At 52.3% G+C, this 25,047-nt stretch overlaps 1 protein-coding gene across 1 annotated transcript in view; it reads left to right on the plus strand.

Annotated features, from left to right (window-relative positions):
• Window positions 1–7,635: 7,635 nt before the first annotated feature.
• Window positions 7,636–25,047, plus strand: part of RNF213 (ring finger protein 213) — a gene marked incomplete at its 5' end in the record, with an annotated part of 109,779 nt that continues 92,367 nt past the window's right edge. The window contains 3 exons of the mRNA XM_082679577.1: window positions 7,636–7,765; window positions 15,185–15,345; window positions 20,270–20,419. Of these exons, the coding sequence (XP_082535703.1) occupies window positions 7,636–7,765; window positions 15,185–15,345; window positions 20,270–20,419 (441 nt within the window). The remainder of the gene's footprint in view (window positions 7,766–15,184; window positions 15,346–20,269; window positions 20,420–25,047) is intronic.

The raw sequence follows: 25,047 nt of genomic DNA on the forward strand, positions 1-25,047 counted from the left end.
CTTCTGGGCTTTCACTGCCATGGCCCGGGTTCAGTCCCTGGTCCGGGAACTGAGATTCTGCAAGCTGCACCACGCAGTCAAAAAAAAAATGGTCGGGGGCAGGTTTGGTACAGATATGCGCATACAGGGGGACCATGATGTGAACATGAAGGCAGAGATTGGGGTGATGCTTCTACAAGCCAAAGAATGCCAGCCATCACCAGCAAACCACCAGAATCCAGGAGGCAGGCCTGGAACAGATGCTCCTTCAGAGCCTCAGAAGGAACCAACCCTGATGACACATTGATCTCAGACTTCTAACCCCCAGAACTGTGAGACAGTAAATTTCTGTTGTGTAAGCTACCCCATTTGTGGTACTTTGTCACAGCAGCCCTAGTAGACTAATACAGTACGTGGGGAGTGTGCGTGCCATTTCTTACCTGGCCAATAGAAGCCTTCCGTGCTCCCTCCTCCGAGCGCTTTCCCCGTTTCTGGCTGGCTGGCATGGCGATGAGCTTCTGGGGGACCTGGTGATGCCACATATCATAAGGGACAGAGTTTTGGTCAGCTGGAGTGAAGGAGGCCACCTACTGGGCTGTGCCCTGGCCAGCACCGTTACATGGGCCAGAAGTAAGCTCTGAAGACCCCTTGTTACAGCAGCTGGTGGAGCCCTGACTACACAGATGATGTTGATGATGGTGGTGGTGATGTAGAACAGCGCTGTCCAACAGACAATGCAATAACAGCAATACAATGCAAGCCCCAGTGTGAGCCACATGGGTCATTTTAACATTTCAAGTAGCTTTACTAAAAAAAGTAACAAGATCCAATAAAGATGTAAAAAAAAAGTAACAAGAAACAGGTGAAATTAACATATCTTTTAACTGATAACATCTAAAATAAATATTTTCAACATGAAATTTATATAAAACTTATCAATGAAATATTTTACATTACTTTTCTCATACTAAGTCTTCAAAACCCAGTGTGAACTGTACACTCACAGCACATCTCAGCTTGGACCAGCCACACGTGAGTGCTCAATGCCACCTGTGTCTTGTGACTGCTGTGTCAGATGATGTAGGTTTAGAATGTTCAAATCTAAAATGGTTAGGAAGCCTCATGTTGTTCAGAGCCTGGGCCTGTTTTTTTTTTTTTTAGATGTTGGGGGTAGGAGTTTAATTTATTTATTTTTGCTGTGTTGGGTCTTCGTTTCTGTGCGAGGGCTTTCTCTAGTTGTGGCAAGCGGAGGCCACTCTTCATCACAGTGCACGGGCCTCTCACTATGGCAGCCTCTCTTGTTGCGGAGCACAGGCTCCAGACACGCAGGCTCAGTAGTTGTGGCTCACGGGCCTAGTTGCTCCGCGGCATGTTTCTCCACTCCCCACTTTTAAAATAATTTTAATCCCCTGGGAGTACCCAAGTTCATCCAAATCATACGAATCTTTGTGCAGTGCCGACAGCTGAATCTTTCAGAGGACTTCTGGCAAAGCCCGTGGAGCTGGTGCCTGTAGGGGGTTGAACTGTGTTCCCTAAAAGAGTTACATTCTTGATCCTAGGCACCTGTGACTGTGACCTCATTTGGAAATAGGGTCTTTGCAGATGTAATTAGCTACATTCAAATGATATCATACTAGACTTGGGTGGTGTCCTTATAAGAAGAGCAGACAGAGACACACATACAGGGAGGTGCTGTTGTGGGAGCCATGAAGTTAATCCCCTACATTCTTCTTCTCACTTCTGCCCCTCCTGCCTCCCTAAACAAGAAAGGAAACATAGCTCCTTACCAGCTGCTCTTCCTTCTGTCTGGACAGGCCTGCAGCCCAAGGTGGATGAATTCATTTGGTGCTGACAGAGGACTGAATTTTTGGCCCCCAGTGTTTTAACTTGGGGGACATCTGACTCGGGAACAGCTACTCCATAGGGTCCAAAGAGCATGATCCTCAGTCAAGAATACCCAGGCCCAGAAACCTGACTCCTACCAGCCAAACTTTGCCCCGACCACATAGAACCCAAAGCCCCGTTAGTGAGACACTTAACTGCTGAGTCTCACTGCTGTCTTTCCGTGGGGAAAACAGCTGAAATGAAGATCTGGAGGCAGGCTGGGAAGTAGATGTGAACGAAGCCCAGAACTACAAGCCCCTCTTGTTCTGCACGGCTCTGGAGTTAATGTGAGCATTGTATTCAGCTTACCTGGTCACACAGGCCCTGCTTTGAGACGGCTGGATGCTCTCGTCCGGAGCAGAACCACGTCCCTGCCCTAGCAACCCACACAAGGCCCTTCGTTCCAGCCTCTCACCACACTTATCCTCCCAGCAAACTGTGCCTCGGAGAGCGTCCTTTCTGCAGACGACCCCAGGATTATCAAGTTAGGCGGGCAAGGAGCAAGACCGTCCAAAACGTGTGTTTGGGGCCCAAATGAATCCATTCTACAAATGCATGAGATTGAGGAAATTTCAAGTGCTCCAATATCCAAGGGACCAGGAAAATATTCTATGCTGGGTTTGGCTGGACGGGCAGTGGGGCTAAGTCCAGGGGCTCCCCTGCTGTGTCATGCGGCTGACCTGGGGAATAATGACCGGGCAGGCTTTTCCCAAGCAGATCTTCTATGTGGAGGAGCCCAGGCCCTTTGTGAACAACAGGCCAGGAAGAGAGGATGTCCAGATTCAAGCCCGCAGTGTCCACAGCACCATCTTTTTAGGGACAAAGCTGGAGGTGATGCCATCTGAAACCTTTCGTCAAGTCCCTCTGGCTTCCTCGTACCCTCCTTCCTTCATCCCACCACCCCACCATCCTCCTCCACCCTCCTCTCTGCGCCTGGCTCAGCTCTGCAAAGTAAACTGCATCTACCACTGTCTTTGTATTTTCTAATTACGTTAGATCATATATTACATTTATATACTATTTAATGTTATACTATTTTTTTATTTTTAAAAATTGTGTGCATGTTTCAATGCATACATTTATTGCATTGATATAGACTAGGGAATGTGAGGGGATTTCTCTGTGAGTATTCAGGATGGGCTCCTAATACTGGCTTTTCCATCTTTTCTTGGTCTTTATTGGATGTGGTATGTGTGTTTTGACTTGGTTCTTTGGGTTGTTAAGCATCTTTCTGGTTTAGGTGACATGTTGACAGGGTCACTTACAAATAGGTCCTCAGCACCTGGAAGTGGGCGGCGTCCAGAACCTCTGTCTACTTTGGAACACCTGTCAAAACAGGATGACCGCACTGACCACGCCACATACTGACTTCTCAGAAAGTAGGAAGCTGAGGCCTCCTGCTATAAGCAGCTTCCTCCTCTGGAGCTGTGAGTGTGCTGGTGTCACTCCAAACTCCACGCCTGGGAGTGCATGCTACAGCCATGGCTCTGGGCAGCCAGGTTATACTGGACTGTACAGGCTGAAGGAAGACTTGGTAGAGGAGGTGGCCTGATAATCCTGCTGGATTGTTCCACGTTTATCTTGAACCACAAACTAAATTGAAGGTAGGACAGCAGATCCCCCCCACACCCCACCCTCTCTCTAAGGCTGGATTTTAAAAATCCCTTTACTGTTTCATGATTCCTCTAAGGAGTGGACAAGGACACGGAGAAGAGGGTGGAGGGAAGATCCCCTGGTGGCATTAAAATGGCCTAAAGTCACCTCCCTTTGCAGGGCTCAGTCTCTCACTGGAAGAATTTTAATTCCTTAAGGCTGTGTTGGGTTTTCTTTGTTATTTTTTTGGCCACTCTGCACGGCATGTAGGATCTTAGTTTCCCATCCAGGGATTGAACCCGCGTCCCCTGCAGTGGAAGCGTGGGGTCCTAACCACTGGACCACCAGGGAAGTCCCTGTGTTGGGTTTTAAAATGAAAGATATTGCACCTGGCAGGTAAATGTGTTTTCTCAGGCCGTGTGATGACCCCACCCAGCGCGGTATCCTGTTGGTCTTTAGCGACTCCCTGTCACCTTGGGGCTGGCCCAGAATTCTGACGTGCACACCAGCGGGGTCCACAGGTCCCCACTCTGCTGGGCCCAGCCAAGCTCTGCTGGCATCCCCCCAAACCCTAAGCACTGCCTGAGCGCAAAGATGCTGGGGTTGAATGGCTGGGAGAAGCCAGCCCTGCAAGGGGCAGGCACTGCAGGAGGGGAACCCCAAGAAGGACGGAGCTTGCTGTTCCCAGCCCAGAGGAAGGACAGTGTGACTGGAGGGTGTGGGAAAGGAGGAAATGGTTGGAGAGGTGGGTGGGAGCCCTGGGCCCTTTTTTTTTTTTTTTTTGCGGTTTGCGGGCCTCTCACCAATGCGGCCTCTCCTGCCGCGGAGCACAGGCTCCAGACGCGCAGGCCCAGCGGCCACGGCTCACGGGCCCAGCCACTCCGCAGCACGAGGGATCCTCCCGGACCAGGGCACGAACCCGCGCCCCCTGCATCAGCAGGCGTACTCCCAACCACTACGCCACCAGGGAAGCCCCCTGGGCCCTTTTAATGTAACAATGATGCTCATCCTAACTGGCATTTGTAGCACCCCATGGGCCTGAGCTAGGCTCCTCACAAATGCTCTCAGGCAGGTGCTGGTTGGGAGCGGAGACGGCAGTGAGGAGTAAATAAGCTGATGTACATCAAGCACTTTTTGCCCGGGGCCTGGAACACCAGCTTTCACTGTAATAGTAGTTCTCCAACAGCCCTAGGGCCGGATTACGAGCCTGACAGATGAGAAAACTGAGGTGCAGAGGCAGGCCGGGGCGGTGGCCTCTAGGTTTTCAGTGACCAACACAAGGCTGAGCGTGGGCCGCTGTGGTCACTTAATCCACACAAAGCCCCGATGCGATGCGGCAGGTGACCTCCACCTTGCATCCGAGTGGCTTGAAGCTCGGCTGAGTGACCAGCCTCGTCGTGTCCTCGGGGCCCCTCCCAGGCTGGCCGCTGGCTCGCAAGGTCCTGGACATTGTCCAAGGGGCTGGGGCTGGACTGGGGATGCGCGCGCCCGGGCTCGGCCCGCGGCGTGGGGGCGGCTGGGGTAGGCCCACGTGCGAACCCCAGCCTCTGCCCGGCCGGAATCAGGGCCCCTCCGCCTCCCGCCCCGCGCGCGCAGCGGCAGGAGGCGCCTCCTCTGTGGCGGATGACCTGGCCAGGCGCCGGGTCCACTGGGGGGCGCCACTCGACGGCCACACCCGAGCGAAACTCGCTGCGCCGGCCGAAGCGGGCAGAGGGGCGGGACCCAGGACGCGAGAAACGAAACCGCGCGGACTGGCGGCGGCGTGGGCGCGGGAGCGGCGCAGGTGCGAGGCGGCGGGCGGGGCGGGGATTCGCAGTTGCGAGGCCCGGGCGCAGGGACACCGGACGCGGGTCTTGGCGGGCGGAGGGCGGATTTACAGGGAGGGATGCCGGGTCCCGTGAGTGCGGGGCGCAAGTTCCCGTGGGTACGGGCTGTCTCACGGGTCGGAGTGCGGGTACCCTGGGTGCGAGAGGGTCCCACGGATCAGGGTCCCCGCCGGTCTGGGCCACGGTCGCGGAGGCCCGGCCCGAGGCGTTGCCGGGGAGCGCCGCTTGCGTCCTGATGCGCCTCGTCCAGCCGCCGTCCGCGCCGGGCCGCCCCTTCCTGCGGCGCTGAGTTTCGGTTTCGCCGCAGGTTCCCTGTCCAGCCCCGCCGCGCGGCACCGTGCGTACCCTGTTCTCCGGCCGCGCGCAGCAGGTGGGCCTGGCGGAGGCAGCGCGCTTTCCCCGGGCCCCAGCTACATTCCCGGGGGCCCAGCCTCGAGTGCGAAGGACCCCGTGCGAGGAAGCGCCGGTCGGGCTTTGAACCCGAGAGCGCTGCCCGGGGAGGGGGCGCGGCGGCGCATAATAGCGGACCGGGACGGGCAGACCTGGGGACCTCTACCCGGGAACGGAATCCTTCGCTTTCATTAATTGCAACAACGGAAAAGTGATGTTGCGAAAAATGCCCATATCTTTATTTCATGGTAACTTTTAGGAGAACGGAATCACTGCCCACATCACCGAGCCGCCCAGAGCGCAGGGTTCTCCCGACTTAGCAGGGGCTGCCTGTGGTCAGGGGCTAAAGGCCAGGTTGCCACCTCGCCGGTTTTGGCCTTGAGAGCCGCGACTGGGTCGCGGCCCTGGGGGAAGCCGGGGAGGGCTGAGAATGGGGGAGTGTGAGGATGGTGGGGGCCACCACCTGGTTTTCTTTGGTGATGGTTGGCGGAATGTGGCTGGAAAAAAGGGGAAGGGAAAAGTCAGGAAACTGATTGAATAGAGATGTGTTGGTGCCGGCCCTCGCGTTTGCCCTTAGGCCCCTGGTGCTGGCGAGAAACAATAGGACACTTGAGTGAGGAATTCTGATCCTTGCTGTGAGTTTTCTGGTCTGTGGGGAAGCAGAGCTTTCGGGAGAGGGAATACACCTTCAGACAGAGGCCTGGGCCCAGGGGAGTCATTGAGAGTATTTTAGTGAGAGAGTACCCAGACGACAGTGGTGGTTGCTTTAGGGTGGTTGATTTGGGGGGGGGGGCGTATGGAGGGGAGAGGGGAGAGGGGAGGTGGGAACCAAGGCCCCGAGGATAACTGTGCACACTGAGTGCTTTTGGTCAGGCCCTGCCCAGCCCTCGCCCCCACCCCCACCACCAAGAGCCCACCATCAGGGAGACCAAGCTGGTGGTGGCAGAGGGGCACCCATGCCGCAGATGAAGTGAAAATGAGAATGGGATGCAGGGGCGGGTAGAAGGGCTGAGGCAGAGAATCGCTGCTTGATGAGGGCCCTTTGGGTGCCCTCCCAGCTGGGGAAGGAGCTGACTTGACCACTGCTCCAGCAGAGTTCTTGGATCTGAAGCCAGCAGAAATGGGTGGCCGGTGAATCTTTGTTCCCCAAGAGCCAAGACGCCTGTCTCCACTCTCACCATGGATGCACTAAGTTGTCCCTGGAGGCTGGATGTTCTCGGCCTGAGTCCTGGCCTTGGCATGACCCTGACCTTGGTTTGCTGCCACTCCCACAGAAGGTGTTCTGAGGGCCAAATGGTCAATGAGAAGAGTGCAGGCTTAGCAGATGGCACTCCCTGTTATTAGAAATCTTGACCACTGGCCCCGTTATTAGGAATCCTGACTGCCAGCCCTATAGCCCTGGGCTGCCCTGTGCAGGCTGGTTCCTTTGGCAGGCTCTGACTCAGCCATTTGCTGCCAGAATTTCTGCAGTGAGGCACAGAGAGTCTGAGTCCCTTGCCTGGGGCACGCAGCAGGTATCCCCACCCCATGTCTTATCTCTGGGTTTTGCACAAGCTGTGTCTCTGCTTGCTCCGCCACTACCCCCAGTCTCCACTCACTTGGCTCAGCTGACCTGGCTGCCAGTCTCAGCTGGGCGGGGAAATTTTTAGACTCACTGAGTGATGGAGAGTTCAGGAAGCTGGGAGGAGCAAGCCTCGTGGGGGCAGCAGAAAAGGAAGTGGGGGCTGGCGCCACTCAGGGCTCAGACAAGGAGGGAGTTAGAGGGGGAGGTTGGGATGAGGCAGGCTGGAGCGCCTCAGGGGCAGTGATCAGGCTGGTTTTCAGTTGAGCAAGGAGAACTTCTAGGCCGCTGCCAATTTCACTTTCCCAGAAAATGAAACTGAAGCAAGGCTGTGGTCATATGACAGGTGGTGGGGTATAAAACTGGCTGCCTCGGGACTCTTGCTTCCAGATCTGCAGAGGCATGCCAGCCTCAGGAATTCCCCTCCCTGGAGGTATGGAGTGTCCTTCCTGCCGGCATATCTCCAAAGAGGAAGCCCCGAAGTTCTGCAGCCAGTGTGGACAGAAGCTGCTTCCTGCAGCCCCTGTACCAGGTAAGGCCCTGATGCGGCTGGGAGCCCAGTGGAGCTGGTGGTAGTGGGGCAGTCAGCTAAGTCCCACCTCCCTCCCTAGAAATGGAGACCTTGGCCAGCAGACAACCCAGGCCAGCAGTGACGTCTTCTATGGCTAAAGAGCTCTTTCTAGAAGAAGCACTATTCTTAGAAATACAGTTTTATCTGGCCCTTTGCTGGAGGCATCTGTCACTTTTTAAAGAATCTTAGTTTCATTTCTTGGAGAGAACTTGGGGTTTTCCTTCTCCCTTGGGAGTGGGAAGTATTGGGCTGAGCTGAGGAGTCTTAGAGGATTTCAGAGGATGCTGCATAGTAGCGGTATCCTAGGCCCACTTGGTGGGGGAAGGGTCCCCACAGCTTGCATAGGCCCCTTCCTGGTGAGGGGCGGCTGGTAGGTGCATGAAGGTAGAACCGTGTCAGGTGGGCCTCACCTGTGGACTCTGGTCGGTCCTGGATTCTCTCGGTGTCCTGGGCCTTGGACTGTCTCCCTGCCCCGCCTAGTACATACTAGGCATGCTCTGAGCGCAGGACTTTTGCACTGCCTTTTCGCTCTGCCTGGAAAACACCTTTCCTCAGAGGGCAGCACATCTCCCCCATACCCTCCTTCCAGTCTTTGCTCAACTGTCTCCTTTCTTCTGGAGGCCCACTCTGACCACCCAGTTGAAAACTGTGCTCACCCCTCCCCTTCGCTCTGAATTGCACTTCCCCAGGCTCTTTGTCCTGGTAGCACTTGGACCATACCAGGGTGGGGCTTCAGAGACATTTGCTCTCTTGTTCACTGCTTTATCCCAAGTCTCTTGTATGCTCCCTGGAACACAATAGGTGCTCAATAAATAATTGCTGAATGAACCAAAGAAGGTGCACTTTGAAGCAGGGATGAGATGGACACCCCCAGTTCTTTGGTTGATCCTGTTTCTGCTGTATTTGTACAAAGTGCTCATGTTACAGATGCTTTCTTTGGACTGTAAGAGGTATGGAGAGGTGGCCGCTTTTTGTTGTCAGTTTTTTATTGATTTTCTTTTGCTTCTAACCCTTTGGGAGGAGCTTGGTGGGCAGCTGAGTGTCCACTCTTATCATTGATTCCTGGTCCAGATAGTGAATCATAGCATGGCTGAACTCTTGGTGTCCAGGCAGAATTTCCCACCTGCCAGGGCTCCCCACCCTGGTCACTAGAACATCTGCCTGACTAGGGGGCCTTGGGAGGAGGGGTCTTTGGGACCTCAGAGACTAAAAACACAAATAAAACCAATCAGCTAACTTATGATTTGCCCGATCCTGTGCTAAATATTGAGGGAGGAGCTATCATCAATCCCCATTTTAGAGATGTCAAGACTGAAGCACAGAGAGGCTAAGTAACTTGCCCAGAGTTACACAGCTAGCAACTGGCAGAGAAGGGATTTTTGAACTGAGGAGCCAGAACCAGTACCCTGGAAGGAAGCTGTGATTGAGGTCTTACTGGCCTAGCATGGTCGGGGAGGAAGTTTTCCTCTACCCTTCTAGGTCCTTCTGGTTTGTCTAAGAATTAAATTGACATGAGACAGATTAATGGGAGAAAATCAGAACTTCATTTGAGTCTCATGTCCTGTGCCTGGCACCTCCTGAGACTGATCCCTTTGGGAAGCCCTCCAGGAAAGCTTGCTGTCCCCCCACCACCCTTTAATTTTGTGTGAGGGGCTTTCCCAGGGCTGCTGAGAGCAACTGATGTGTTTTCCAACAGAACAGGGAAAAAAGCCTTGTCAGAGAACCCTGGTCACCTTCTAGTGTCCTGCCTGTCCAGGCAGGTAGGGAGAGCAGGCAAGGCAGCTGTCCACCTCGGCCCAGTCAGAGGTCACTCCAGGGCCCCCAGCCATTAGCAGGGCATGGTCACTACCAAGATGGACAGCCCACACCTCGATGCTTGGCGTCTCTGCCAGCTCCGGGGGCAAAGGCTTTGAGAGCTGTTGGGGGTTTGCTGGCTTCTGGGCTGCCTGCTTATCCTCTGTGAGCACAATGAGTGCTGGACAGGGCCATTGTCCTTAGGGCTGGCTTGCTGGGGGCGGTCCCTTACCTGTCACGGGGGGTGGGGGTTAGGGACCAGGCCCTGGTCACTCAGTGTGGGTCACACAATAGGGCTGAGGACCCAGGTGTTGAATGGTGAGTCCTGCCTCCAACCCACACCCACTTCTTGCCTACCGACTTCTCTGCTTACTATTTACAGGAATGGAAACTGAAACCAAAATGTTGGGAGGCTTGGGTGAGCTGCAGGAGTTATTTCCACCTTTCAGCCGCTTGTAGGTCTGCCAGGCCACCCAGCCTGTGAGCCCTGGGCATCCTGGACGCTGGGCTCCCTCTGGTGCTGCAGGTGGGGCCCGTTCCTCTGGAACTTGAGCAAGGTTGGGATCCATGGAGCCAGGAGAGGCTGCAGTGCAGGTGCCAGAGTTGCCAGGACACCTGGGTCTGGGCGGTGGGGGGAGTGGGAGGCCACGCAGATAAAGGCGTGGAAGGGGAGTGTGTGGAGAGTTCCAGGCCACCCTGGGCGTAGGTGGAGGGCGGCTGGCTTTGCCAGGGGTGATGTTGGTGCAGTCTGATGGTAGAGCAGGGGTGATGTTCATCTGGTCCGATGGTGGAGGGCTTCCAGTGCCAGTAGGTTCAGCGGGGCAGGGGGTAGGGGGTGGTCAGGAGCGCCTCCCCCACCCCAAGTCACCCCTGTTCTGGTAGGTGCCCCAGGGAATCCAGGTGGGACTTCCTCCTTGAGTGCTAGAAGGTTATTTTTGCAGGGGCAGGGGAAGTTCTGGGAAATGCATTTTTTTCTTTTATTTTCTGCATTTCCAAGTTTTTCCTGTCGATGGTTTTTTTTTTAAATTTTTATTTATTTATTTTTGGCTGTGTTGGGTCTTCATTGCTACGCGCTGGCTTTCTCTAGTTGCAGCCAGTGGGGGCTACTCTTTGTTACGGTGCGCGGGCTTCTCATTGCAGTGACTGCTCTTGTTGCAGAGCACGGGCTCTAGGCGCACGGGCTCAGTAGCTGTGGCACACGGGCTTAGTTGCTCCGTGGCATCTTCCCGGACCAGGGCTTGAACGCGTGTCCCCTGCGTTGGCAGGTGGATTCTTAACCACTGCGCCACCAGGGAAGCCCCGTCGCTGTTTTTATAATGGAAAAAAGTAAGATAAGCAGGCTGAGACCCCTTAGGAGTCCAGGAGGGACTGGGGGCTGCTGGGGGAGCTCTGGAGGCAGCTGCGGTGGGCGAGGGGTGGCCCCAGGGTTTGGATGTAGCTGTGAAGGCCTCACTGGTCAGGGAAAGAGCTGCCCGCCTGCCAGCACTTGTGGGTCCACTGATGCGGCCACTTGATTTCTGTGGCTGCCTGCACTGGCCTTTGAGTTTGTGCTGCAGGGAAGGATAACATTTCCCTCTTCCCTCCTAAATTCTTTGGCTGGTCTAACACTTAAATTCATAAGAGACAGATTAATATTTCATGTGTACGGGAGCCCATAAAAATAGGAGACCCAAAAGGCAGCCAGGTAATTGAAGCTTCTGTAACACCCTTACTTAAGGAGAGGGGTAGGATCTGGGGCTGCAAAGAGGAGGGCTTTTCACAGCAAGGCAGAGGAGAAGTTTGGAAAATAGAGGTTGCTCTATTATGCAGATAAGTTTTTTGGTAAATGGTAACTATAGTAATGGCTCTCTTCCTGGTATAGACCAGGGTATAGACCTAATTTAGGTATAGACCTAAATTTTTTTGTAAATTTAGGCCGTTGAGGGGGAGGCCAAGAGTTTTTCTTGAATCTGCTTAGTTTTAATTGTCTTTAGCACAAAATAATCCTCGTGCCAAAGTGACATATTTGGGGTGGGAAATTCTGCTCCCCTTCAATGCCCACCACACCTGACCCAGGGGCTGCCTGGTGGTGAGAGGAGTGCATGGGCTGAGAGAGTTGTGTTTTTCTATGTGGTGGTTTTAATTTTTTTAAATTGTGATAAAATATTTAAAACGATGATGGAAGGGATTTTCACAAACTGAAGTATGGGGAAGTCGTTTGGGCTTATACATGATTCAGCCTGAACTTTGTGTGAACTGGAACAGCCTGACTCATGGCCTGTCAAACATACCTCACACATGTGCTTTAACCATTAGCGACTCCACTTTGAAGATAAGGATAAATGCCTCCCTTGCTGTGGCGTCCACATCAGCACCCCCACCCCCATATTTAAGATTCACTTCCTAGACACCGGGGTCATACTGCCTTGCAGTGTACGTGCTAACCTACTTCATCTGAAACTTTGAAGGGATGTATCCCTGTCACGTTTGGTGTGTGTTCTTTGTTCTGACAAGATATAAAACTTCTGAAAACTGTGCTTCGATGGAGCAGTTCCTCAGAACTACTGAGAGGCTGTCCTGGGCTATAGTCCTCAGTTTTGGTCAAATAAAACTCTCTTCTGTTTCTTATTATAGATTGATTATTTGCATTGACACACAAAATTTACCATTTTAACCACGTTTACGTGGACAGTTCAGTGGCATTAGGCACATTCACGATGTTGTACAGCCATCACCACCATCCATCTCCAGAACTTCTTCCTCTTTTCAAACTGAAACTCTGTCCCTATTAGACACTAACTGCCCCTCCCCCTCCCCCAACCCTTGGCATCTGGCTTCCTACTTTCTGTCTCTATGACTTCTGCTGCTCTAGGGACCTCATATAAAAGCTTGAGGCATGCAGTACTTTCTTTAGCCTTCAGGACAAGGCAGCTGCAGCCCCTGTTTTCCAGCTGAGGGAGGGGTGGGGATTGCTGAGGGTGGCAGACCCAGAGCTGCTGTCGGGGCTCATTTGGGAGCCTAGGCATGGAGTCTGTGCAGCTGACTGATTTAGGTTGAACTAATTTTGTAGCAGTGATTTGGGGTTGCCTGTGAGGTCCCTGCCCTTCTCCCCTATTCATGTGGTAATCAGCCATTGACTTGATTTGGGGATCTGTCTGAAGGGGAGCTCAGACCCTCTTAGCCCTCTCTGGATACCTGTGTGTCTGTTACCTGCAGGCACACCTGTCTGCAGGGGCGCTGCAATAGGAGGTCATGCTGCCCAGCGTGCATGTACCTGGTGAGCCCATGCTTCATGGGGCAGGGACAGGAATTTGCTCTGATTCAGCCACAGTCCTGGGGGAAGGACCGTGGCCCTAGCGCTGTCCCCGGGGCCTATCCTCGCCTCTGAGCCTGGGTTCAAGCCCTGCCCGCCCCCTTGCCAGCTGGGGGCCTGAGCAAGTCACAGTGTGGCTGTGAGTACTTGACGGGTTAGCACGCAGAGTATCGAGTAGATGCTAGTTAAGTTTTGCTCCTACTGAGTCCAGCTAGTTTCTTTTTTATTTTGATGATTGTAGACAAAGTACCTGCTGGTGCAAATGACCAGCATGTTACAGGAGGATATAAAAAATGGTAAAGCCCCCTCAGCTTACCCCCAGCCCAGGCCCTTCACATCCCTCATTAACACAACACCATTAACTGTTTGGTGTGTCGCCTTCCAGCTGTTTCCTCCGCGTGGAAACATGCACACACGCACATGCGTTTCTATAAGCTGGTGCACTCTGCTTCCCCCATGTGGCACCGCTCCGTGGCCTCTAGTTGAGACCGGTCTCAGCTCTGCCACACAGCAGCCAGCCCTGTCCTGGACTCCTGTTCTTTTGCTACAGATGCACAGGGCTGGGCTGGATCCTTGCACGGGATCTGCCCTGAGGCCAGTCTGTCTGGAGGACAAGCTCCAAGGAGCGGCCTGCTGGCCCCCAAGGGCCGGTGCATTTACAATGGAAACCTTCAAAATCTCCCCCACACAAGGCTTCTTCCGGCCCCTCTTGTCTGCAGGGTCTCCAAGGTTTCATTTCCAGCCATACCCTGTCTAGGTTTGGGCCAGTCAGATGGGTAGAAACGGGTACCTCTTGGGTTCCACTGTCACTTCCTTCATTGGTAGGGAAACTAAGGGTTAAGAGCTCACTTATAATTCTTTTTCTTTGAACTGCCTCTTTTCTTTTGGGAAGATCCCTTTCTTCCTTTTTTAGGTTATTCTTACTGATTTTCACAGTCACTGGGGCTGTTTATACTGGAGGCAACTGGAAACCCAGCTCCCTGCTTCCTCGGCAGGAGGAGTACACTGGGCCGCACACGCTCTGTGTCCAGACCGAGAGGGTCAGGTCTATGCACAGCTCTGCATCTTTCTCAGGTCCTGACAGCCCTGCTTTGTCCTTATGCTGCTGCCCTCGTGGAGGCAGACTGGTCGTTTTCAAGCATAGGGTCTGTTTGTCTGACTGGGAAGAAGGAGTTGATGAGTTCGAAGCCCCAGTAACCAGCCCTGGACCCCTGCTATACTTCTGCCAATCACTGGGGCCACGGAAATGCCAGGTTCTGATTGGATCAGGCTAATGGGGGGCCACCCCCCGCAGTGGAGGCTGGGGGAAGAGAGAGGAGGTCAGGATGCCCACAGTTTATCATCAAAGGACAGTGGGCCCGGGCTGTCGTGTGTTACAACTACTCTCCCAGCTTTATTTAGTTCTTTGGCCTTAAGGTTCAGAGTGTGTTTGTAGTTGTTTAATGTATTTGTTAGAAATTCTGATTCCTGTTAATTGAAATCATGCAGCAAAGGCTCCTGAGGGGCTTTATGTTCCAGGCGCTGGGGACTCCAAGAACAAGGCCACTGGTCCCTGCCTTCCAGAACTTACAGAGGAGGGCAGTGATACGACTGGGCACCGGGAGAGGGGAGTGGAAGGCGCTTTTGGAAGTTCACCCTCCTCCCCGCGTGGGCCTGGGGCCTTGGGGATCAGTCTAAGGGAGGCTTCCTGGCAGAAAACCATCTGGAGTGTGTGTGTCTCTGGGGGGGGCGTCGAGACCCAGATTTGAAAATAGGTCCCCTGAAGGATTCAGTATGTGTGTGGGGTCACTGTATCAGGCTCTTGGTGCTGTGGGTGTCAGCTCTAAATGGGTGTGAATTTGGAGACAGACCAACCCCCAGGACACACGGATGGATGAGTACAGGGAGGTGTTGGGAGACCCCTGGGCCCTGCTGGGAGACGGGCTGGGAAGGGGGAGCCCGCCCCTGGGGAGAGAGGGGGGCTGCTTTTGGGAGGGAGGGCCGGGCGGCAGTCCCGGTTTGGAGCTCTGTAGAGTTTGAGGTGTCGCTGAGACATCAGGGTCTGGGGCTGTGCTGATGCAGACACAAGGAGGCACTGGACTGTGCTCTCTTGCTGGGCTGGGGCCAGGGTCCTGGGTCCCTCTTGCCCACCAGACAGCAGAAATTGTACCAGGCTTGCCTCACCACACGCAGGGCAGGATCTCGAGTGGGGAGAGGGCTAATCTTGGACAACGCTCGTGGGAGGAGTCCAAGTTTTCCTTCGTGACGTTCACTTGTTTTTCCGAGATGTGACCCATGTGCGTCTGCCTTTGTAGATTCTGAGAACAGCCTCGAGGCGACATCGGCCCCGGAGGGAAAAATGGAGTGTGGACAAGAGCTGAGGGAGGACAGCAGCCTTTTCTTGTCGCTGGGCTCAGGTGATTTGCAAGAAAACCCAGATGAGCCCTGTTCGGACATCTCCTGGCAAATGCAGAGAGTGAGTGCCTGGCCCCTGGGGAAGTGGGTCTGGGAGGAATGGTTCTGCCCATCCACCTGCTCTGCAAGGATGCTGTTTCTTGCTGTGGTTTCATCAGTGGCTGAACAAGGTCCCGCATGTCCCCACAGCATCCTCTCCGGGAAAACGTTATTACTCTGATGTGCAGCCCGTTGGCCCCTGCATGCTGGGCTGTGCCAGAGCCGCCCCTTCTGTGCCTGATTCATCGCAGGGTCTCTGGTTTCCCATCCCCCTTCCTTTTCCTCCCACCATATACCCAGCACATCGTGTCTCCCAGATGCTGTGCTTGGGCTGGGGCTGGGTGCCTGAGCTTCTGCCATGTGGGTATCTGGCTCTTCTCTGGGCGTTTTGCATGGACCATGCAGTCCATAAGGTGCCTCCAGGCTCTGAGGAAAGGGGGGTGCTCGGGAAATGCCACCAGTTACCCAGACGTTCTTCCTTGAAGGGGAAGCCAAGCTGTCTGCTCTCCTTGTAAGTGTCAGACCCCGAGAGAGCGTCTCCTGAGTAAGTGACCAGGCTGGAGTCCAGGCGAGGCTTGCAGAGAGTTACCTGGGCACATTCAGGGAGAATGATGGGGGAGAGCTCCCCACGCTGAAGTCTAGCCTGTCCAGATGCAGACAGCCGGGTCTGTTCCCAGGTTTCTTACAGGACTGGGAGGGACATTGTCTCTCTGCCTGGTGGGGGCTGGTTTCTTGTCTGGTCCTCAGTTGTTCTTTGTGGTCAGACAGTGTGGGAGGTACTGCAGCTGGCAGTGTTGCAGCCCTTTGTGAGTGTGTGTGTGCATGCATGTGTGAGCAAATGTGTGTACATAGTATATGTGTATGCACTCGTATGAGAATGCGTGTGTGGTATATGCGTGTGTGTGAGTGTGTGGGGTAGTTGTGATGTGTATATGTGAGTGTATCCTTCCCCTTGGACAATAATCCTGTCCAAAGCAGGATGGCCAGCTCCCATCCTGGGCCACGTCGGACACTGAAATTTGGGGTAAACGGTTTTTTTTTTTTTTTTAAATAAATTTATTTATTTATTTTTGGCTGCGTTGGGTCTTCGTTGCTGTGTGCAGACGTTCTCTAGTTGGAGTGAGCGGGGGCTACTCTTTATTGCGGTGCGCGGGCTTCTCATTGCAGTGGTTTCTCTTGTGGAGCACGGGCTCTAGGCATGGGGCTTCAGTAGTTGTGGTGTGTGGGCTCAGTAGTTGTGGCACACAGGCTCACTGTTGTGGCACGTGGGCTCTAGAGTGCAGGCTCAGCAGTTGTGGCGCACGGACTTAGTTGCTCCATGGCATGTGGGATCTTCCCAGATCAGGGTTTGAACCTGTGTCCCCTGCATTGGCAGGTGTATTCTTAACCACTGTGCCACCAGGGAAGTCCCTTGGGTACACTCTTAAAGTGAGTATCAAGAAACACACACCATTAGGAAGTAAGTGTATGACACTGTGATTGAAAATGGTATTGAGCCCAGCAGGATTAGGGCTTTTTTTTTTAACCTTGACTGAGTAAGTTTAAGCTTCTCTTGGAAGAAAAAATGAGCAGGAATAACCAAGAAAATTTTTAAAAAGAAAAGCCTTGAGTGGGACTTGATGTATTAGATGAACAAAAACATGTTTCAAAGCCAGTCATTAAAACAGCGAATCTTGGGGCTTCCCTGGTGGCGCAGTGGTTGAGAGTCCGCCTGCCGATGCAGGGGACACGGGTTCGTGCCCCAGTCCGGGAAGATCCCACATGCCCTGGAGCAGCTGCACCCATGAGCCATGGCGTCCGGAGCCTGTGCTCCGCAATGGGAGAGACCACAACAGTGAGAGGCCCGCGTACCACACACACACACACACAAAAAAACAAAACAGTGAATCTTGGGAGGAGTCAATGTACCTGAATAGCTAATCCAGAAACAAACCCTAATGTGTATAAAAACAGTTGGAGAAAATATACATAAATATTTATCTGACCCATGGATGGGGAAAGATTTTCTAGTAATTAAAGCAAAGGTGAAAAATACAAATAAAAGATTGGTATATGTGACTCCAGAAAAAGTCTTAAAAGAATTAAAAACCTCATATCATGAGTACAAATGAAGGGCAAACAGTTTAGGAAAAATACGTATTTACGTACTTGTATATACATAAAAAGATTTATATTTACATAACATTTTTTTTTTAGCAAAGAGTGAGTTGCCTCAATATGTCAAAAGCTCTTCGAAATCAAGTAGAAAACAGTAACCAACCCGATAGAAAGATGGGCCAACAATAGATATAGTCCACAATAGAGAAGATAGAAATGGCCATTAAACGTATAACTGTCCCACCTCTGAATCAAACACTCAAAAGAGTTGCAAGGTTTTGTATTAAACCTATCAAACGAACAAATTGACTAAAAGTCAGCATTTGCAGCGATGGGGCAGTTTTCTCCCTGCAGGTGAGAGTAATGTGGTGGGACCCCCTGTGAGGCAGGTGCCCCCTGCTCTTCTGCTTCTCTACTGTCATTGTCAGAAAATAACCTCAGGCATGTGAGATTTCATTTGAAGATTTTATCACAGCCTTAGTGTTTTATGGCCAAATGTTGGAGTCCACCTGAATATTCCACCCTGGGGAGTGTCATTTGTATCATCCTTATGGCAGAAAGTACTGTGGCTTCCAACTGTTATTACTGTCAAAGATTAAAGATATGAAGGAATTCTTGTAATCAAATCGGATAGATAAATAAAAAGATAAAGGACAACGTATAGTAGAGTGATATCAGCAAAAATGGCAGAGAAGGGAACTCCGAGGGCCTGTCCCCTCAGAGAAACACCCCAGTAAGTGAGAACTGTAAGAATAAACTTTACTGGAACTCTGGAAAGTAGTCTGAGGTTTGCAGTAACCAAGTGAGCGCAGAATCAAGAAAAAGGGGCTTAACCTGGTAGCAGAGCTTTGTGGTGCCGTAGCTCAACCTTAACTCAGCCATGCCCTCCTCTCCCGCGTGCTGGTGGTCTGAGGATGACAGCCTCGTTCTGATGTTCTGCTGTGGGCTCCCTGTTCCGGAGGGGGCCGAGCAGACCTGTCCCCAAGGAAGTATGTTGTGGCCTGTCTGGGAGTTCCCAGAAGGAATAACACAGGGCACTTGCCTTTTTTACACCTGACTTGGAACTAACTCTCTAAGCGTGGAAAAGCAGCTGTGCAGAGGGTGTTCCTCAAAAGCATTGAAGGCAGATGGAAAGGTGCTACCTGCGCTCCCCCCACCCCGGGTGGAAGGTTCCAGCTGGGGTCACCAGCAGATGTGCTGGAAGCCTGGAGTAAAAAGCCTGAGAAGAAGGTTCCTCTGGGGAATAAGATTTTGAAACAGCTACCAGGATTGGTGAGGAATCTGGAGAAAGCCACGCAGGTGCCCAGAGCTCACCCAGGGGCTGGGTACGGGGTTCCTCCTGGTGGGACGAGAATGATGGAGTTACATGGAAGCGTTGGCCATACAGTACTAAATGCCACTGAGTTGTGCACTTTAAAGTGGTTAACTTTAGGTTATGTTATGATCTTCACCTCGATATAAGAAAACTGTGTAATATTGTCATAGAAGGGGATTTAAAAACAAAAGCCTGAATGCACACTTACCCACACAGGAGAAGCCAGATGCAGTGAACACAGGAACGCTGGGGGGTTGTCTGGTGATTAGCTCCTGAGGGCTTCTGTGACTGTTGCCAGTCCCTGCAGTGACCTTATATAATCCTAGTAGACAGTGGCGTGTGCGTGGTCGGAAGGGCCTGCGGGCGAGGCCGTGATGTTCTAACAGTGGTGGGATGACATGCGGGGGACCAAGGGAAAAGGCCAGAACCAGGACCCGGACCACTTGGCCTCATCCCCAGCCGCTGAGTGAGTGGGCCCTTCACCCGGCTGTCGTGCAGTGGGTGCAGGGGTGTTGGGGTTACGGGCCGTGGGGAGCACCTATCCCTATCTGCCCTTCCTGTGGTGGCCCTTTGGCGCTGACTGACAGGGCGGCTTTGGTGGTTCTTGCTTCCAAATGGATTCATTCTTCCCCTGGGACAGCTTCCCCTGCCCTGTGAGGAAGAGGGGCACAGGATGGAGCCCAGAGAGTTGGGTTGAAGGCGCCTACTGATCCTGTGGTTCCTTCCAGTGTCGCCTCGGTCCCCATCGTCGGCTTCCTTCTGGGAGGGGATGGAGCCAGCCTGGGTACCTGGCGCTGACTGGGGTGGGCTTTGCGCCTGGGCCACCCATGTGCTCTGACCCGTCTCACCCACTGGGCCTTTGCAAGTACCCCTCGGAGAACTCCCCTTCCCTTTTCACGCTGACTGCCTGCCCTCCCCAACACTCGGTCAGAGGCTCGTGGTCTTTCCCCTTGTCCGTCCCTGAGGGCAGTGCCAGCCATGAGGCCCCCATGTGGGAGGCCCAGGTACCCTCCCCTGACCTGCACCCAAGGGGAATGGCACAGGACTGGCTCTGTGCTGCCTGGGGTGTGCCATCCAGAGGGGTTGGGCACTGCCCTGCGTGCCCCTCGTCCCCGAGAGCCCCCTCGAGGCCTGGCCTCAGGTGCTGGGCTGCCTGCTCCTCCAGGAGTGTCCCCGCAGCTGCATCTGTGTGGAAGCACTGGCCTAGGCGTTGTGATGGAGCTTAGGGAACCAGGGCCTGGGCCTGCTTGTATGGGAGGTCTGGTGTGCCAAGGCTTACAGGCACAAGCTCTAGCATGGGGCAGCTTGCCTGCATGGATTTGCTCTGCCTGCCACCTGCAGGACCCTTTCTTGGGTTCCCTACACCCGGGACCCTGTGCCTGCTGAGCCTGGACGCCCCGGAGTCTGGGGGGCTGGTTTAGTCCTCACTCGAGAGCATCTCTCTGCCTGGGGCTGAGTTAGGGGTCCCTTAGGTCCTGATGGAGCGGGGCCTGTGGTCACCCTGTCCTGTCTGAAGGGGGTCATGTTTCAACAGGAAGTTGCGTCAGAGGGTTTTGTAGATGCGGCAGGCGGCACATCCACATCCGATGAGCTGGAGGCTGCTAGTTACTCTGCCTGCAAAAGAAGAAAAGAGGATGCAACCCCGTTTGAGGTCCCTGACGCGTGCTCTTCAGACTCTGAGCAGGTAGTTTGCATAAATAGTGGCACACGATGCCTCCCGCCGAGGCTTGCATGAAACTGAGCCCCACACCTTCTCTGATGCTGAGGATGGCTGGTGGGGAGGTGCTTTTCACTCCTACCTGGACTGGTCTAGGAAGGAGCCATGCCTTTAGGTGTCAGCTCTTGTGACTCTGAGGATGTTCTGCTAACATTGAATTTCAGCTTTATTGTATGTGGCGCCTTACCCCACTTTTCCATCCATCTTTTAATTTCTTGTGCAGCTGTCTTCTTTGGTTCATGGGAAAACTTACCCTGAAAGCCCCACAGGCCATACAGATTCTCTGCATGGAAAAGAGCAGCGGGGGCCTGGGTTTTCCGTGGGAGCTGGGACTAGTCTGGTGGGGGTCAAAGGCCGAGCCTCTGCTGGGGCTTAGAGAAAACCCCCAGTCTCTGCAACTGCCAGCGCCTGAGGTTATGGGCTCGTGTTCTGAACCCCGGTTGTGCAGAGGAAGCCCGCTAAATTTAGTCTCTGGTTTCTGGAAGTTCAAATCCGACTTCTTTCATTTTCTATAGCATTTGTGAGTCTTGCAGATTTCACGAATACTATCAAAAGTGAAACTACCTAATATATGTAATGGAAGTATTTTTGCTTATGAGGAAAAGCAGTGAGGCTTCAGACATTGAAGAGTGATGTTTGTGGTATTTACCTATCAGTCTTTTACAGAGTGGTGACTTTTTTCCTGAGTAAGATGGCCATTGATTCATTTAACAAAGATTTATTTGAGCAGCTGCTGCCTGTGGGGCACTGGGTGCTCGGTGTGAGGGGGAAGCATGTAAACCAGGTGTGGTCTTGCCTCTGGGCTTGGGTCTGTTGGTTAGTTAAGAACAGAAACACCTTGGGAACTCCCTGGCCATCTAGTGGTTAGGACTTAGTGCTTTCACCTCCTGGGGCCGGACTTCAGTCCCTGGTTGGGGAACTAAGATCCCACAAGCCATGTGGCACAGCCAAAAACAAAAACAAAAAAAGCAAAAGCACCTTGTAGGGCTTCCCTGGTGGCGCAGTGGTTGAGAGTCCGCCTGCTGATGCAAGGGACATGGGTTCGTGCCCCGGTCCGGGAGGATCCCACATGCCGCGGAGCGGCTGGGCCCGTGAGCCATGGCCGCTGAGCCTGTGCGTCCGGAGCCTGTGCTCTGCAACGGGGGAGGCCACAACAGTGAGAGGCCCACGTACCGAAGGAAAAAAAAAAAAAAAGCACCTTGTAAATACAGCGGACATCAGGGTGCGAGCACTAACAGAAAATGGGGGGGGTGGGGTGGGTGGAGAACCCCTTCATGATCTACACAAACAGGAAAACCAAACTGCAAATAGATTTTCCCAGAAGGAAGGTTTAATATCGTAAAGATGTCAGTTCTCTCCTCAGATGTATACATCCAATTAGCCAATTAATGTGTAAAAGTAGTATTGTTCCCAGTGGGTTTGTTTTTGCTTTTGTTTTTGTTTTGAAATAGGTAAAAGACTCTAAAGTCCATCTAGAGTATAAATTGGCAAGAGTTCCTATGAAAAATGTAGAAAAGTAGAAAAATAAATGGGAGATTTGACATCAAAATGTATCATAAGCTATAAACATAGCAATATAACATCCTAATGGAGTAACAGAGACCCATCAGGGAGGGTTGACGTAGAACATCCAGACGCAGATGTGAGCATTTATGGCAGTTGAGCACATGATAAAGGTGGCATCATGTATCAGAGAGTAAAGTTGTGTTAAGTAAGGGGTGTTTGAACCGTGGCTCACCATTTGGAAAAAACGGTTCTTTACTCATACTAAACACTAAAATATATAACAGCTTGGTTGACCATTTTAAAGTAAAATACACCCTAAAAGTTCTTGTAAATATAGGTGACTATTTATAAAATTATATAGATATTCCTAAGGCTCACCAAAACAACCCCTTAAATGCTGATAGGGGCACAAAAATATTCCAGATTCTGAGTTAGAGGGGACCATTCAGCAATAAAGTGGAAAAGCAGATGGCTAGAAAACATTTGCAACATGTGACAAAGGGTTCACGACTGGAATACCTAATCAGTTCTCTCAAAGAAATAAGACATCCACGCACTAACAGAACAATGGGTGAAGGACATAAAAGGCAGTTCCCAGGAGAAAGAGATAAGTGGGCAGCAAATGTGGGATAGTTCTCCTGGAGGGGTGATCAGAGGAGAGCACATGCCCACCGCCCAGAGGCTGCCCTGTGTGCCTCTCAGATGGGTGGGGTTTGGTTTTATTTATTTACATATTTTATTATTATTTTTCAAATTGAAGTATAGTTGATTTGCAATGTTTCAGGTGTACAGCAAAGTGATTCAGTTATGTATATATTACATATATAGATCCTTTTTAAGAATCTTTTCCATTATAGGTTATTACAAGGTATTGACTATATTCCCTTTGCTGTATAGTAGGTCCTTGTTGTTTATCTATTTTATATATAATAGTGTGTATCTGTTAATCCCAAATTCCTAATTTATCCCTCCCCCACATTTCCCCTTTGATAACCATATTTGTTTTTATGTCTGTGAGTCTATTTCTGTTTTGTAAATAAGTTCATTGGTATCATGTTTTTAGATTCCAGGGTTTTGGTTATATTAAAAAGAGGGTTTGGGCTGGTGGCTGCCACCACAGGTGTGGTGACATCCACCAGTCTGCTCTTGGGGGCTGGGGTGTGGTCTGGGGTCCGCGTGATGGGCTGTTATCGTGTCACCCTTTCTCCCAATGGTTGTCTTCCAGGAACTGGGTCACATCCCTCCAGGGGTCCGTCTTGCATTTACTGCCATCTTTACACAGCCGCACCTCCCAGACCCTCCTGGTTCCGCGGGGTCGCCTAGCTCACTGTGGTGTGTGCTTCCTTGTTCTTTGCCTGCTGACAGCGCCCTTCCTTCTAGAAGGCAGACCTGACCCATGTTCCCTGGGGGGCGGCTGGCACCTGTTCATGAGGTCAGAAACCTCCCACCAACTTCTGTGATGCCCAGAAGGCATCTGGTCACACACGTGTCACAGAGGGATCCTCCTGTACTGTGCCATGAATGATACAGGAGCCCTGAGGATGCTGTGGCCCAAGCATATCTACCAGAGCCTGACGTCTTATGCACCAAAGCTGTTAGAACATGATTACCTTGACTTATTTGGGGCTTCTGTAAAAAGGAAACACCCTACTCGGAAGTTTGAGTATTTTAACCATTAGAAATCTTTTGGTTGCAAATAATTGAAACCCACCTCTGGTTAATTAATACAATAAAGGGAATCTGTCACTCTCGTAACTGAGAAATCCTCAGGTAGACCTAGCTGCATGCGAGGTTTAATCTGGGCACCTAGATGATATTCCCAAAGTCCGGGTATCTCTCTGTGTCTTTGCACTGCCTTTCTCATGTCAGTTAGCTCCTTGGCCTCTCAGAAGCAGTTTCCACCACTGTGGACCCTTCCACAGTTATCCACTTCCCACTGCATCATTCAGGGGACAAGAGAATGCCTCCTTCGGGGGCTTCCAGAGAAGGAAGAGGAAGCGTCTCTTTCCCAGGGGAAGCTCTCCTCAAACCTCAGTGGCTGTGATTGGAATACATACCCATCCCTGAAGCAGTCACTGTGGCCAGGGTGGTATGCTGACCCTGCAGCTGGAGTAGAGTTAATCCTGCTTGAGCCACTTGGCTGAGAATGGGAGGTTCAGGGGACCATTTCCTGGAGTTGGGGAGTGGGAGCAGGACGCCAGGCAGCTGGCGGGGCAGGGATGGTCCAAGCACCTCTCCAAGGCTCCAGAACTGGTCCAGTCAGGCTTCCTCAGCACATCCAGGAATCGTGTGGTTCCCTTAGTAGAGATTCTTGTTGGACTTTTTCCTGATGGACCCTCACTTCCTCCTCGGCATTCCCTACTATGGAGTCTTAGTTCCCTTTTGCAGTTGGCTAGCGTCTAATTGAGAGGCCAGCCCTGGTCCTAATGATACCACTGGTTGGGATAGGTCAGGCTGGGGGTCAACCTGATCTTTCTAGTTCTCATCCCAGTTTCTTTTCTCTTGCTGATTCTGTAAAGCCCACCTTATGTTTGTAGACAGACCCCCCACCCTGCTCCCCCCACTGAAGCACTGCCCACATGTGTCATCCCAGTTCTACAGAAGTGGAAACTGAAGCTGAGAAAGGTTACCTGGGTCTGGAGACGGTGGGAAGGAAGGCTGCAGAGAGGGAGCTTGGGCAGTGCCTGTTTACTAGAAGGAAGTGCTTGATCAGATGCCAGGTGGAAAGGTGACACTCTCCTCAGCCCTGCCGTCCTCCCTGAATTGGCAAAGCACTTGCTGTTGAAACCGCACTCCTTCTCGGATTGGACTCGAACCCAGCTGCACCTCAGATTGGGCCTTGAACCCACGATCCCTGACTTAGGAGGGGACTCGAACCCACTGTCTTTTAATTGAAACTGCTCACCTGGTCTCAGGACTTAATGAAACTCAGGTTCTTTTGTCTCATCACAGAGATAATTCAGCATGAGGCAAAGCGATAGACAAAGAGTGGGTTTGTTAGCATAGGACACTTGTGACAGATACAAGTGGGCAGGCAAGGGAGTGCAGCCCCAAGAACAAAGAGGGCTACATTTTTATAATCAAAGAAA

Source organism: Grampus griseus, assembly GCF_964374135.1.
Source record: "Grampus griseus genome assembly, chromosome: 20".
NCBI lineage: Eukaryota > Metazoa > Chordata > Mammalia > Artiodactyla > Delphinidae > Grampus > Grampus griseus.